Raw genomic sequence first — 15,629 nt, forward strand, 5'->3', positions numbered from 1 at the left:
GACATAACATCTATTTTTGTGCACTGGCGGCACCCAATGCGTTTTGCTGAATATAAAGTCGTCCCTGCGAAAGAGGCGCATCCGCGACGGCATTCGCGCCGCGCGCGCGGGCGTTCTCTTGCGCGTCGCGACGCTCAGTTTCTGAAGAGACGCGCCGCCGATCAGACCGCCCGCGCCGCGCTCGACGCGCGAATTCACTTCGTCGTCGCACATGCCCTACAAATACACTTAACGCGCTCGCATTAAATGCGGTGCATCCATCAGCCCTGATTGTCACACAAAAGGCGAAGCAATTGAGAAAAGCTGATACTTCCTGGTATTACCGCAACGACGCAACAACCACAACGAGCGCGGTTTTGATTCGATTGTGTCGCGATGCCGACAACTTGTTTGACTTTCGCGTAGTTTTGTGCCGACGAGTGGGCGTTCCGCAAAACACGAAATGAACGCGAAATTTTGGATCTATCTGCTTGTTGCGGTCTACATTCTTGGAGGTAAGTTAAAAAACTTTTCTATTAACTATTAAAATAATAATAACGCAAATGAGATAATGTCGTATCTCTTGCCGTTAGAATAAAATTTAATGAGAAACGGAAGTTGCCCCGGCAAACAAAGGAAAAGTTTGCGGGAAAATTAAGATATTATCAACAAACTAAAAACTTTCCTACTTAATGTTTTAATGTAAAGCTCTCCAGACTCTATTGAGGGCGTTTAGCGAAATTGTGCGCCTGTTTTGTTGAATTAAGTCGGAAATATTTCAAAGCAAAGCTCTTCTGTTAGCAACGCGTTAATTTAGAAACTTTCACAACTTGTGCTTTGTCACCAAACTGTAAACAACTCATTTAAAATGTATGTATTCCGTACTTACTAAGCGTAGAATTTTTCAGTCAGCGCCGTAAAACTATTTAATGACACTTTCCCGTCTCTAAGGACAGAAAAAATTGTTCAAACAAATTTTCTGAAACAATTTTGAAATGAACAAAGTTTCAAGTAGCAATAATGTCAAATAATATCACTTAACTCCCTACCACTTCTCATGCCATACGCCTGTTTGCTTGCAGCCAAATTTCCTAGCAAAATGTTATTACTTATTATCACTCGTCAAAGTCGCGCACATACACGCGTGCGCTTCTACTTGCAGGTTATTACGAAATGTATAGAGTGGCTTTATGAATATTCCATTATCTCTCGGCGCGCCGCCTCCCTTTTTCGCTAATCAACATTCCCTTTGCTGCCATTGCCGCTATCGCGCCATCATCTTCTCTATCGCATCGCCATGACGTATAATGATATTATTTCGCAACGAGATTTTGCCATATTAGAATAAATAAATATTAACTCTCTACCAAAAGGGCTGGCTTCAGCGGTATCATCTCGAGATGATGTATTTACCCAGTGCGACATAATATGTTTTTGTAAGCCATTCGAAGGGTTTTGCAGCGTTGAGCTGCGGCTTATTATATTCGGTTTAATGCTATTACGAGACAATTACGAAAAACATATGCCGTATGTTTTAGTAATTGTCTTGTAATTGCGCCCACAAGATATAATTTTGATTTATAGCTGATGAAATATTCTGTTTTTATTGTATTACTGTATATATTTAGATTAAAATGATTGTAAAATCATCCAAAATGTTTCATTTGTTATTTTTATGCAATGTTGGTTGCCAGCAGCGCACAATTTTTCCTTTGTTAGTTAAAAACTCTGTTAAGAACATCCAAGCGGATAAGATAAACATAGATTTTGAACCCGTAGGTATTCAAGCCCTAGGCTTTCTATTAATTGGAATTCATTTCAACCCGGTTTACATTATCCATTTTTGAACGTAGGACGCAAAACATGCATCATCCCGATAACAACTCTTCATTTCCGATACCATACAGCATCCGCCCGCGTGTCTTTTGTTTGTTTCATGTTGTTGTTTGTTTGTTGTTTTCCATCCCTGTATCCCTTTCGCTGATTAACAATTCACGGACAGCAAACGTGACGTATTGAATACGCTCCAGCGTTCGATCAAAGTCTGATCACGATGTACGCGTCGTTTTTCACGTTCCTTTTTTTTTCATCCCACCCTTAGTGTGCGTATTGATGCGGCCGCACCGCATTCAACCTTGACCCTACATCATCTAGAAATTAATACCTTATTACATGGTGGTGACGGTGAAGGCGGTTTCATCTCCAACTACATCCGGCCGCAGGGTTGCTCCCCGGGAAACAAACTTCCTACGCCAAGTTGCAGCCCGAAGTCAACTCGGAAGTAGTACTACATAAACACAGTCGAGGAAACTGTGCAACACCTAAACGTGCGGCAATGCGTTGTTTGAATTAATGTGTTGAACGAGGGGGGTTTAGAAGTAATTAACATAAGCTCCGTCTGAGTTATAAACACGAATTTATAAATACGCGTGCATTCAGCGGGCGCACGATCCGACCCGTGCCTTTTGTAACTGCTTTCCTTTTTGTCGGCCGCCGCGTACAAACTGGGCGATACAATTACCACCAAGTTAAACAAATTTATAGGTAGATATTTATATTTATACATAATCATAATACAAAAATGAATTTCAACTTTTCATGCTGGAGTTTATGAGTTTATGAACTCGCAGCGAAAGAAATGAAAAGAAAAGTAAATTGTGTTAGGAAAGTCGTAACTTTCAATGCGTTCCTGGGCGAAAAGTTTTGAATTGCAAATGCAAACGCAACACACTGTGCTGCAAAAAGTGGGAGGGAGGTGGTGCGCCTATCTCGGTCGCGAATCGCGCTCTTTAACCCAATTTAGCACCCCCGACCCGCGGAACGAGGACAAACTTGAACTCGCTTAATGCGCCGCGTCCTTCCGGGTTTCCATATAAATTAAAAAAAGCATGGGAATTATGTTATAAAAAGTGTATAAAATAGAGACAAAAAAGTAAGCAACCAACCGTGCATAATATTTCTAAAGGATGTATCTATTGTTGGTGGCCTGAAATAGCCAATATCGTCGCAAGTGAAAATAGGCGTGGCAGAGCAAACAATGTCGAATTTGCATTTGCCTCAGCTCCTTCTCGTCCTCGACTATCTCGATACACGTGAAATGACGTGGAAATGGGATACGGAAAATGTGACTCTCGTAAATGTTTGATGGCCGCGCACCGATAACGTCCAGCGAGCGAGATATGCACGCTTCGCGCCTTGATGCGTTTTCCTCCTTTCCGCTTTGCCACCAAACTGCTCGGCTGATGTCGTCGCCGTCTTCAATAAAGAGGCGGGGTGCAAACCGTGCGAAACCGTGGATAATAATCACCCTGTACGCCCATTTATTCCGACCTCTTTTCAATCCGTACGCCGCTGCCGGGGAGAGAATAAAAGCCCATAACCGTTCTAATGACAACGTCATAAATAAACGGGCGATAAATTTAGCGCATTGTTCAAATCTATCTGTTCGAGTTTTAAATAGGGCACACAAATTGAACTTTCCGTCGTTCGACGTTAATAAATAACGTATTGTTATTAATCGTTGGAACCCGCACCGGGCGGGTGTTGAGGTGGCGCTGTAGCGACTTTGATTTGGGTGTTATTAATGATATTCATTGATTTTCATGATATATTTCAACGCTCAAGGTAGTTAATCGACAAATCAGTGGTTAAGTGGAAAAAATTGCAATAATTTAAATTTGTATTAATAATAAAAATAATACATTTTACAATGCATATTTCGTATCTAGTAGCATATTAAAATAGGGCAGTTTTCCATTAATAGGATAAATATATGCAAAACTGAGAAGATTTTTTTGTTTTTATCATCATACTTTAAGTGTCCTTTTATGTTGACTTTTAATATTCTCACTTTGCATCAGTGGAAAAAACTCTTTATAATTCTTATTTTGCTTCAGTGCTATCGATTTTCCAACAATTCCGCATAATATCCTTCTTGATACCATAAAATCCTGAATTATTTAGTGGCAGCTCTCAAGAGATGTTGCATCTGGTAGAAATGACATCCCACAAACCTACCACTGTTCAACCACGATAGAGTCATTCATCATTTCAAATTTGTTAATGTATTTATTTTGTTTTGTTGAAGAATGACGTCAGCACTTAAGCATAAATTAAAATTGGAATTAACTATGCAGCCAAAATATCTGCATCATTTTTTGAATACTAATTACCACGGAAAGCGGAATGTAATTAAAACGATTTAAATAATTCGCATTTGCATACCGACACTGCAATGCTTTCAAATAGTCTGCATTCGCTACGCTCTTCAGGTGCAGGTGCAGCACTCCAAAAGCTGTTATCAGCATTCTGCATGTAATAATTGCAATGTTGCCAAATTGCCGCGTGCCAAAAAACAAAACACAGCAGCCATTACCATTAAATCGAATAAAATCACAGCATATACAAAAAGCACATAATAAAACCGGGATTATATGCTTTTAATGAAAAATTGTAATATAAACAGAGAGGGAATGCCAAAAGTTCATGAGTTGAACGTAACAACTAACTAGTTTTATAGTTGCTAACGAGAAATTTCCAATTAGTATCGTGTTATTAGTTTTGTTTGTGTTTACTCGAAATCGCAATTTGCTTAAAACAGTAAACAAAAATTTATTGGCAAATCAATTTTATTGACACAAAAAAATTGAATCGTGTTGAAAGGCAGTAAAACCTTGACATCAAAACATAAGCAGATTGAGGATTTTCTCGAGATTTACGCGCGGAGGAATTTTCGCGACAGCAAAGTAAATCTCATCTGAATTTCCATAAATATTCGAAGAGTGAGAGTCGAATACGAAAAGTGGTATAACATTTCTTATCAGAAAACTTATTTTTAAATTGATTCCTAATATTTACCCCAAATCAATTATAAAGAAATCAATAGTGTTAGACAAATACTAAATTAAAATATGTACTTTAGAGTAAAAATAGATTTTTCTTACAGAAACATAAAAATATTATTTGGATACCTGGATTTCCTCTAAAAAATCTACAGCTTTGAGATTGTAACGCGTGGCTGGTTTTAAAGCAATTTCAAGGGAATGTCTCGAATCCGAATTGACGTCTTATTTTCCCAAACGCTTTATTCACTTGCTGACTTAATAACATAGCCCCTACCTTTCATTTTCGCGTTCCATTACTTTCGCAGCATTTCATTCAATATCAAAGCGTAAGTCCTCAAGGCAAAAAGAAAACTTATTTGCGTGATTTTAAAAAGCATAATCGATCTTGGAACGCTATCGTTCAGTCCTCGTGTCGTCAAGATAAGCCCGAAAATACGTACATCACATAGGCGCGCACACATGCAACCATTTACTACCTTTAGCAGTATTTTTCGGCTTCCAGGTTTTATACCTTAAGCCTCGAAGCATGGCGCGTAGCGAATTTAAGCCGCTTCCTGTCGCTCACTGCTTTTATCGCGCGGGTTTTATGTCAAAAAAAAGAAATTTCGATTGTACATTGTCGCTCAAGAGTCACGCGTCCGCGCATATTTCGCCACCAATTCGCCCTCATCGACGCAGAGGAATTGATGGCGACGTTAATATCAATGTGTGTACGTCGAGTAGGCCATCTGTGTATGAATAGGCTTTAAATTCGCTGAGCTTAGGTGTGTGTATATGTGTCGCTGTCGAAAATAAAGCATTCATCTCAGATGTTTCATTACCAGACGAGAAAGGCGCGAGCATTTTATCGTCGCATGAAATATCGCGAAGAAATTGCAAGAATAGCAAACGCCGCCACCGCCGCCGCCGCTTCGCTTCTTTTAGGGAGTGAAATTTATTTATAGTCGGGCGAGCAAGCGAACAAACGGGCGCAGGTTTATATCGCGATGTGTTCGGAACACTCGCATAACGCGCGCTAATATATCACCGCTACCAAGTGTTATAAATGAGCGTAACAAAGCTGCTCCATTATGTTTACGTTTACACGATTTCTTTTTTCACGATTTTTTCCAATGTCAAGACATTATATAAGTCATACTATTTTTATGTTTACAATAGTCTTTAAATTATAACAAATAGATGGATGAATAAAAAGCCCACGTGTCTAATAAAGTTATATAATGTTGCTACTAATGCAATTATTGACTTCAATTGATTTCAGTAATTGTAAATTAAAAATTCAAAATTTTTATTGTTCAACACCCGGTTTTTGGCCAAAAAAGGAATATGATGTACGTTCTGCTTAGCAACACCGCCAACCACCAAAGGTTTCTCACGCACATAAATAATGTTGAAACTATTGTTGGAAATATATCGTTTCCTTGCGTTTCTCTGCTCCTAACGCCAAAAACCAAAGTGTAAGGTATAAATTCGCGTGAGTGCAAGTTCCTATGCGTGTTTTTCAAACTTCAAACCAATTTTAGACAGCCAAGCATACAAAACGTTAAACTTTACTGCTAAACAAGTTTCATACTTTAGATACCTCACACTTTCAAACTTTGAACACCCAGTTTTTTTTATGATAAAAACCTCCAAAAAGCAAAAAGGTAGCGCGTGATATTACAGTTGTGTGCATCCAGCGACGCTTGTGCGACTACGTTTGGCACTCTCAACTCGACAACAATTCGCACATCCTTGTGGTGCACCCCGTGCTCAATTTCCACTTTTAGGCGACCCGTGTACCGCGCGCGCCTTTACAATGTTTTATTAAATGTTAGTCTGTTCGCTGTGTGAGAGCGAGAGAAATCCCATTCGTCCTCGGAATTGCAAATGTGAATGAGAATGCAAACACAAACGCAAATGCAAAGAAAAGCCTGAATAGCTTTATCGTTGCACATTTAAAGCGAACCAACGACAAGTAGTAGAAATAGCCGGGAATGGCACTCTGCAGGGGTACTAAAGAATAGATTTGGTTACGGCATCCGAATTGTTTCGTTGTTGACTTGCTTGTCTGTCTGCCTGCCTAGCTCTCTTTGAAACCAAAACAATCAAGAGTTATGCAGAATGCAAACAGGCAGGGATAGAAAACACTGCGAATCCGAGAGTAATCACATGCCTTCAACTTCAAAAGGCAAAGCAGTGATTACAAAGAAGATACAAACAGTGGAGACATTAGAGACCCTGCAATTGTTCACAGTAATAAGATTATAATAATTTATAATAATTTAGCGCATTGTGTTACAAAAATAAAAATGCTTTGTAAGAATTTTTTGCCCGCTGTTCGTAATTATGATACATGCGTGTTTCAGCAAAAAAAGCTGAAACTTCCAAAGCATTATTACTAAAATTTCACATTGTTTTTCTTGCCTTGTTATTCCACTGTTTTACTCAGGGCTGAAAAAGTCTCAGAGCGAGCTTTGCGTGCCTGATATCGTTCCCAACGCTCGGGAGTGAAAAATCCTTGGGCAAATACATATTTCATTATTGCGTTATAACGTTATGTAAATACTTTGTCGGCTTACATTCCGACATTAATCATGGAACCCTCGACCTGACAATTTAAATACGTAATGTTCACATTACTTTCACATTTTCCGGCTTTAAATATTTTCTAATACCTTCCTAAATTTATTGTTTCTATTGTTTTAGTCGATGGGTTAAACATTCGACGCATACGTAGATCAACGGTAACGTCTACAACACCAACACCCGATGACGATGATGACGATTGGGACGATGATGACGAGTCAACGGAAATCGACGACGATGGTAAAATCTACAAAAACCCTCGTAACTCTCCATCGACACTATGCCCGCGCGACGAAGAACAAGCAACGCTATTGGTGTGTAAGCCCACTCCAACTTCCGACAAATTATTTTCCTCCCATTCTACCCAAACCCCTCTTTTACACCCTGTTAAACACTCATCCGTGCGCTCTGTTTTTGTTTGTGCGCATAGGGTCAAAAGTGCCTGCGGAAATGCTCCTCCGATGAGGACTGCAAAAGTAAGAAGAAGAAATGTCTCTGCGATGGCGCTTGTGGCATGTCTTGCATTAAGCCAGGTAAGTGAACAGCGATGGGAAAACTTTTTAATATCCTCACTTTGAGTTTATACTCGGTTTATACTCGTATTTTCAAGGGATAAAAAATATTATGAATATATTTTCTATTTTGTTTCATAGTACTAGTGGTATACTATAAAATATGTGCATTTTCATTGGCTTCGATCATGCCTCAAACACAAAAGGATAAATTATTTATTGAGGCGTATAGAAGGATGTAGGTGGGTACAAAATATATTGCATCGCTGCAGGGTCTGCCCCGACCGCGTGTTTGCCGGGAAAAGTTATAATTCGACCGGATGCGCTTTCACGTTCAACTTTTTCCCAAGCGGTTTCCACTTTGCCGGCCCGATTCCGAATGAATTTACTGCTTCTAACGTGTGCTTAAGCGGAAAGTTTTTATTTGCCCGGAGCAAACGCACTCGTCGAAGCGCCGTGGAGGCAAAAGAAAGGAAATGAAAAAAGCAGCAGCAGCATGGCGCGCTCCAGAGAAGGTCATTTCGATTTCGTTCGAGCGCTCGCGAAGAATGCGAGTTAGTTTGCTGTGTTTGTGTTCAGGGGACACAAAAAACCAATTAGTCAATACAATAAACTTCTATTAGGACGTAAAAGCCGAAAGAAGATAACAGATGAGAAGATGAGTAAATGAGATTTCGTCATGGAAAGGGTGAGCTAGTTACGGCAGCCAAGATTAATTTTAAAGGTCTGAGACCCAATTTGTATGTTACCTGATATTTTACGAGAGAATATGCAAAGGTGTAGTTATAACCCGAAATTACGCTGTAACATAATATGTACTCAAAGTTAGTTTAGGTTTGACCGAGAGTCTGAAAATAATTAGAAACTTATTCTTTGTGCCCGGCGCCTTCACACTATTGCCGCACAGCTATCTATCTCAATACTGTCACGTTCGTTTGGCGTATTTGGTATTTTGTTCACGTTTCACATGTTTTAAATGCGATTACGCCCCGGATTACACCTCGCCGACAAAGATATTAAAGTAGTTTCTGGTCTGGCTCGTGTTCCAGATCGTGAATGCCCCGAACCGGACCAAATAACTTTCGGCAGCGTGACGGCCAGCGGGCGTTTGTTCGGCGCGCGAACGTCTTACTCCTGCCAGCACGGTTACCACGTCGTTGGCCTGCAAAGTCGTACGTGCCAAGCGGATGGCCAATGGGCCGGTACAGCGCCTGCTTGCAAACAGAACAGTAAGCACGTTGGTGACATCCTAAAAGAATCCCCGCAAATGTGTTTGTGTGTGTTTTTTCTTTTCATAGTTTACTGCTTATCGCCACCGACAATCGACCACGCACGCCACAATGCTCTTCCCGAGCAAGTCACCTTCGACCTCGACTCACAGCTGCAGTATTATTGCCATACCGGATACGTGACGAATGGATTTCCGCGCGCGAAATGTCTGGCAATCGACGGGCAAGCATCGTGGTATGGACCGGATATATCTTGCGAACGTAATATGCGCGCTTGCTTGCATGATGCTAGAAAGGGTTGAATTGTCTTGTCTTGTTTTGTTCTACAGCGCGTAGCTGTGGCACGCCGATGGACATTCCCAACGGTTGGCACGCCGGCGAGTGTTACACGTATGGGTGTCGCATCACTTATCACTGCGCGGAGAATTTCGAACTTGTTGGGAAGAGCGAACGCTTTTGTCAAGCAGACGGCACGTGGATTCCCAAGGATTTACCCACCTGCGTTTGTAAGATATAATGGGCTTTCCAAAAGAAATCTGTTTCTTGTAGGAAGCTTATATTTCTAGCATATCCACCATATTCCACAAACAATAAACTAACATAAATTCCGGAAGCAAATCTCTAAATGCTTAATTTTGATTAATAGTGGTAACTGCGGTGACATGTTCCCCACCTGAGAATCCTCGCCACGGCAAAGCGATTTACACCTCCTGTAGCTACAATTCCGTGGTCAGCTACGAATGCAAATATGGGTACTATCTAGCCGGGGAAGCAACTCGCCGATGCGGAGCGGATAAGAAATGGTCCGGCCTACAACCAGTGTGCAAAGGTAGCCCAGCTCGAGCCTAGTTGTCAGTTACTAAGTTGTTTAGTTTTTTTTCGTTTGTTTATGTTTTGTTTCGTTTGATATGTTGTTATTTAATACTATGAGTACGATGACCACCCACCGAACGTTTTCGAGTTTACGAATTGCTTGCATGCACAATAGAGATAAACTGCGGACATCCCGGCAGGCTTTGGAACGGTTGGCTAGAGAATATCGAAGGCGGCACGGGCTTGGGCGCCTCCATTATCTTCCGCTGCCATGAAGGTATGAAACTAGAGGGGAACTCGTCGGCCGTGTGCCAGATCGACGGCAAATGGCGCTACCCGCTGCCTAGATGCTTAGGTATGATGATTACGATGATTGATCACTTGTTCTTAGTACCCCGTTACCAATATAACACCCGTCTTTTTATCCCTTAGCCCCTTCAAAACCCCTAACTTCACAGTGAAAGAGTTAATGCATGTGTTCTTCTTGCTGCAAATTGCTTTCACCCAGATACTCTGAAAGGGTATCACAGCCTATTACACAGCAAACACACCACCACCATTACACGTGCACAAGGTGTTGTTGTACTAATTCAAGCTGTAAATATAACTGGTACAAGAGTTGTACAAGTTGAGCCTAGATATATGACATATATATTTAAATATGGCGTGTGTAATAGACTAGGAACCTTTTACCTATTTGACTTTTTTCAATTTGTGTGTGGGTGTGTGTGTGTAAAACTGGGTTGTGCTGGCATCTCTTGCAGCGCCCTGCGTGGTGCCGCAGGTGTCGCAGGGCAGGATCACGCTAGAATCGCGCGCGAACGAGTCAGGCGGGTCGCAGGCGACCGTCGTGCAACACGGCGAGTCGCTGACGGTCGACTGCGACGCGCACTACGAGTTCTTCGGCAGCTACGCACCCGTCACGTGCAACAACGGCACGTGGACGCAGATGCCCAATTGTCAACCCGCGCGCTGCAAACATCTGCCAAAGCTGCCGAAAAATGGCATGGTAATCGCACCCAAAATGGAGCACGGTATGAAAGCACGCTACAAGTGTAAAGACGGGTTCGAGCTCAAGGGCTACGAGTTCATTGAATGCTCCTACGGGAATTGGACTGGCGAGATCCCAGCTTGTCAAGAGGGTAAACAACCAAATAAAATAATACAAACAATCGAAGTCTCCTAATTACTTATGTTCTAAATAGTGTATTGCCCATTTCCGGGTTTTGTCGAACATGGTAAGATCCTACTAGTTGGCAATATGGGTTTGTACGACTACAGACCGTACGTAAAGAAAGTCATCAACAACAAGCAAATTATGTATGACTGTGAAAAAGGATACATTCTTAATGAAGGCCCACCTGGTGCAACTTGCATTGGTGGACATTGGAGTCCCAGAACCCTGCCAAGGTAATAATAACCCAGTGCGGCTCTACCCTACATACCCATCAAATAATTTAAAATCTAGGTGTGTCATTGGTCAACATCCTCGTTTACGTTGGAGTCGTCGCCGTCGTTCAATTGTCATGGAGAAATATCGCCGAGCAAACATGCGACATCACAAAGTCGCCGGAAACGAAGATTACGCTCATCCTTCCTACATTGACGAACTGTTCCAAATGGACGAGGATGACGTTAAATATTTAAAGGAACACAACGAATACATGAAGCGTTTGAAGCGCGCATTGAAAAGCACGTCAAGTTCCCGAACCGTAAGTCTCAGCCGAAAGGGTTCTTCCGGTTCCTTGAGTTTACGCAGAGGTAACAAAAAACACGAATGGGAAGATGAGGACGAGCGTAAAAAGCAAGAGGAAGAAAATCGTCAAAAGAAGGGAATGCCATGTGAGCCACTTTCTAATGAACCCTACGTCAGCATTGAAATAGTCAAACACGGAAAACACGCTAATATCACCTATAGCTCGGGGACTGTAGTCAAAATGGCGTGTGGAAAAGGGTACGAATTAAATCTGCCGGAGAATAAAACAGCAAAGTGTGTTAGAGGTAAATGGAAACCGGAGAGACCAGAGTGTACAATATGTAAGTAAACATACCGGGTAAATAGTTAGTGAAATTATTTTATGAAAAAAATTTCAGTACCCTGTCATGTACCAGAAATAGACAACGCCATATTCCGAATGTCGCGAGGAGAGATCATCATGGGTGTAACACCCAGTGTAATCCACGACGATGAACCCTTAAATGAAACAGCGGAAATCTCCAACAGCGACGTCATCGAAGTGAGTTGCGAGCGTGGTTACAACTTGCAAGGAATGAGTGTCCTACGCTGTTGGCATGGAGATTGGACAGCAACCACATTCCCCGAATGCAACCCAGCCCCGTGCATATTGCCAGACATCAGCCACGGACAATACTCTTCCGGATATCGTGCTGGATTGACTATATCAAACGGATCTTTTGTGAACTTTCAATGTGACGAAGAATACACAAAGTCAACCAGCCAACCCATCGAATGTATTCTTGGAGACTTATATCCACGTCGGCCAGCATGCCGAGACAATTCTACATTTCCAAGTCCCGACTCGCCGCACTATATGGGCGGCACGGATATCATTAAGGGCGGCGATATTACCGAGCTAGAATATGGCAGTGCCAAATCTTGCGGACCGCCAGCAAAGTATGACATCTCATTACTCATAGCACTCTTGCACAGTATAATCTAAATTTATCCATGCTCGGTTTTCATTCTGTGGGTTTCCTAGAGGCGAGAGCGTCTCTGATGCATTCTAATTGCAATGATTTAACATCCGCAGGGTGCAAGGGTCACTCATCTATCGTAATGGGGAGCCGCTTGTCGACGACGAACGCAATTTCCCACACAACACCGAGGTGACGTTCAACTGCATCGAGAGTATCATGGGCGAGAAGAACACGTGGCGCATCGTGTGCGAAGACGGCAGCTGGATCGGACGCTCACTGAATTGTGGTAATGACTATAACCACAGCTTGCATTATTCAAGCGCAGCATTCACGGTCTATGTTTTTTTTTGTTTGTTTTTCGCTCTGCAGAAAACGAGGACGGTGGAAAGAAGCACCACGGGAATAACAACAGCACGTGCCTGTTCCGCAACCAGGAACCCAACGTCATTTCCTTCTATAATGATCAACACATCCGCGAGGATGTTGTGGAATTTCCCGCAGGAGCGACTCTTGTCAGTCGTTGCATCGACATTGGAAAATATGCCATGATTGGTATTTTTTGTTACTTACGAGTACAAACTATAGTGAATTTATAATTTTATAATATTGCAGGTCCAAACATAAGACATTGTATGGGAGGAGAATGGGACGGTCCAAAACCATCCTGCTTCGGGCTCAATCAAGAAAACGATTACTCCATGGAGAAGCCTCCGACTATTTTGTTCCGCCATCAATTAGGTCCAATTGCCCAGTCCAATGACGGCAAACTAATCGTATACCCAGGCACAATTTTGCACATGGAGTGTTTGTGGATACGCCGCTTTGGCGTGCCAAAGTGGACAGTCAGCCACGATTACCGAAAGTATCCGGAGGGCTGGCCCGAAGACCCCGAACGCGATGCGCAGCTAGAGTATCGCCTCTCAATATTCCACGCGTCCAAAGACGACTCCGGCACGTTTACGTGCGTGACGCCCGCGAGACACACGCACTCCGTGGAGATCGTGGTCAAGGGTAATTTAGCGAAAAATGATTAAAACGCAATTATTTGTAAATTTTTGCTCGCCAGCAATTCATTGTCCGCAAGTCCCACAGCGCCGCGGCCTCTCCGTAAACACGCAGAGCAACAAGATGAACGCCAAACTGATTTTCAGCTGCGTGAATGGTAATGCGCTCATCGGCAGTCATGAACTTCACTGTTTACCTTCTGGCAACTGGAGTGCACCGTTTCCGGTGTGCGAGAGTAAGTATCCGCGCGCCCCTAGCCATAGCGCGTAGGTTATGTTAGGTTATGTTAGTTACGGTAGATGTGCTGTTGTGCGGTGCCACTAGGTATCGAGTGCGGTGATGTGGCCGGAAGCCTTCCGAGCCACCTGCGTGTGTCTGTCGTATCCAGGGAGGTCGGGGGCCGTGCGGTGTTCAGCTGCGCTCCCGGGTTTGGACTGCGCGGCTCGCACGAAACCGTTTGCCTGTCGAGCGGCGAGTGGGCCGTTCCATTTCCGGCCTGCGTAGGTATGTTGTGCCCAGCCAACCTGCCCCCCACCAGCGTCAGACGCATCTCATCCGCCGGCGCCTCATGATCAAACAAACCACCCACTCAGCATCACTAACTTTAAAATGCACTGATCCCCTAAACCATCTTCGTATATCCATGCGTATCTTTACCAAATGTATCTAACACCCGTTTTGCGGGGGTGATTTATCACAGAGGTCCAGTGTGACAATCCAGGCTCACCCGATAATGGTTATATGCAAGGGACCGAACCATTCAAAGCTGGCGATGTGGTACAGTTCAATTGCAACAACGAGTTCATGATGGAGGGTCAACCGATTATCGCCTGCCAAGATAATGGGAGGTGGTCAGGCCCACTGCCGAAATGTAAGCCCAGATCAAAAATAGCAAAACATCCTCTAAAGTGCCATTTGACATTTGACATAGGTGTTCAGGCATGTTCATATCCGGGCACAACTATCAGCGGCCGGATGTCCTTGGTGAAGTTCTACTACAAGATCGGCGAGAACATTACGTTCACGTGCGACGAGGCGTACAGCCTCAAGGGCGCCGCGATGCTCAAGTGCCTACGCAACGGCAAGTGGTCCAACGCAATACCTAACTGCGTGGCGGATGACGCTAGCCTGATCGGCCGATGAAGGAAGAAAAGAAGTCACGCATGTCCATACAACAAAAAAACGTCCGCACATATCCTACACTATTAGATATAACTACTGAATTTTAAAAGTAAACGCAACGCACGTGTGTTTTAGCATCAATCAGATGAGCAATGCAATGCAATCAATCACAATATTCACGAATTTATTCCGCGGACGCAGAAAGAGGTAAACCACACAAACACCGTACACGCGTACAGTACACGCTTTATAAACTTAGAATTTAGATTAACTGTATAGATAATGGTATATTATTTGCCTAACGATATTGATTTTCTGGCCTCGAATATTGAGACGTTAAAAGAGGCGGACACGGCTACACGAGAGCAGGAGGAGGTGGAAAGAGAGGAGGAATATTATTATTATATCTACTAATCGATTATGCGATTCTAGCAATAGAGATTTTATATTTTCACGTTTTCAATAATTGATATTAATACTATCATCATGTCCTATCGTGTGTAATATGTAATTATTGTTTATATATTGCATAAATCGTTGTTAATTGCAAACTTTCATATTTATTTCTATTTTACTGAAATCCTACCAATTCGATTGGATTAAATGTATCATTATATCAAACCCGTGTAGGTTTGTACTGAGCTTACTTTTATGTCATCACGTCTCCGATTTATTACTCTGGGCAATACGTCGTGCTCATTGAGCTAAAAAATGAACGCATCCATAAGAATAAGAATCAACTTTAGATTCAACAATCGTGCACGAGCACCAGTCGACCACCGGGCGCTTCATAGTTATGATCATAGGTGTACCTGACCGTGCGCATTTACCTGCTGTGCACACACAACAAAGGGGCGCCCCGAACACAACCGAAACACAATAAACCATACGCGGCAGTG

At 42.7% G+C, this 15,629-nt stretch overlaps 1 protein-coding gene across 4 annotated transcripts; it reads left to right on the plus strand.

Moving 5' to 3' along the window:
- The first annotated feature begins 137 nt into the window (after positions 1 to 137).
- LOC135798350 (protein lev-9-like) lies at positions 138 to 15,281 on the plus strand. Of its 4 annotated transcripts, XM_065311169.1 has the most exons (19): positions 138 to 494; positions 7,512 to 7,705; positions 7,822 to 7,924; positions 8,953 to 9,132; positions 9,202 to 9,393; positions 9,462 to 9,638; positions 9,779 to 9,961; positions 10,121 to 10,300; positions 10,710 to 11,087; positions 11,151 to 11,355; positions 11,414 to 11,982; positions 12,040 to 12,580; positions 12,717 to 12,889; positions 12,973 to 13,155; positions 13,216 to 13,614; positions 13,670 to 13,843; positions 13,933 to 14,112; positions 14,309 to 14,479; positions 14,540 to 15,281. In XM_065311169.1, exons 1-19 carry the CDS (start codon positions 443 to 445, stop codon positions 14,749 to 14,751), a joined length of 4,446 nt encoding a protein of 1,481 aa, XP_065167241.1. In that variant the 5' UTR covers positions 138 to 442; the 3' UTR covers positions 14,752 to 15,281. The 4 variants fall into 4 exon arrangements, with proteins under 4 accessions (XP_065167241.1, XP_065167243.1, XP_065167242.1 ...); XM_065311171.1 differs by lacking the exon at positions 13,933 to 14,112; XM_065311170.1 differs by lacking the exon at positions 10,121 to 10,300.
- The last annotated feature ends 348 nt before the right edge of the window (positions 15,282 to 15,629 follow it).

The sequence above is a fragment of the Atheta coriaria genome, unplaced genomic scaffold (genome assembly GCF_025399875.1).
Source record: "Atheta coriaria isolate IRGN ID8LTWV9N9 unplaced genomic scaffold, Caltech_Dcor_3.1 hic_scaffold_9_pilon, whole genome shotgun sequence".
Lineage (NCBI taxonomy): Eukaryota > Metazoa > Arthropoda > Insecta > Coleoptera > Staphylinidae > Dalotia > Dalotia coriaria.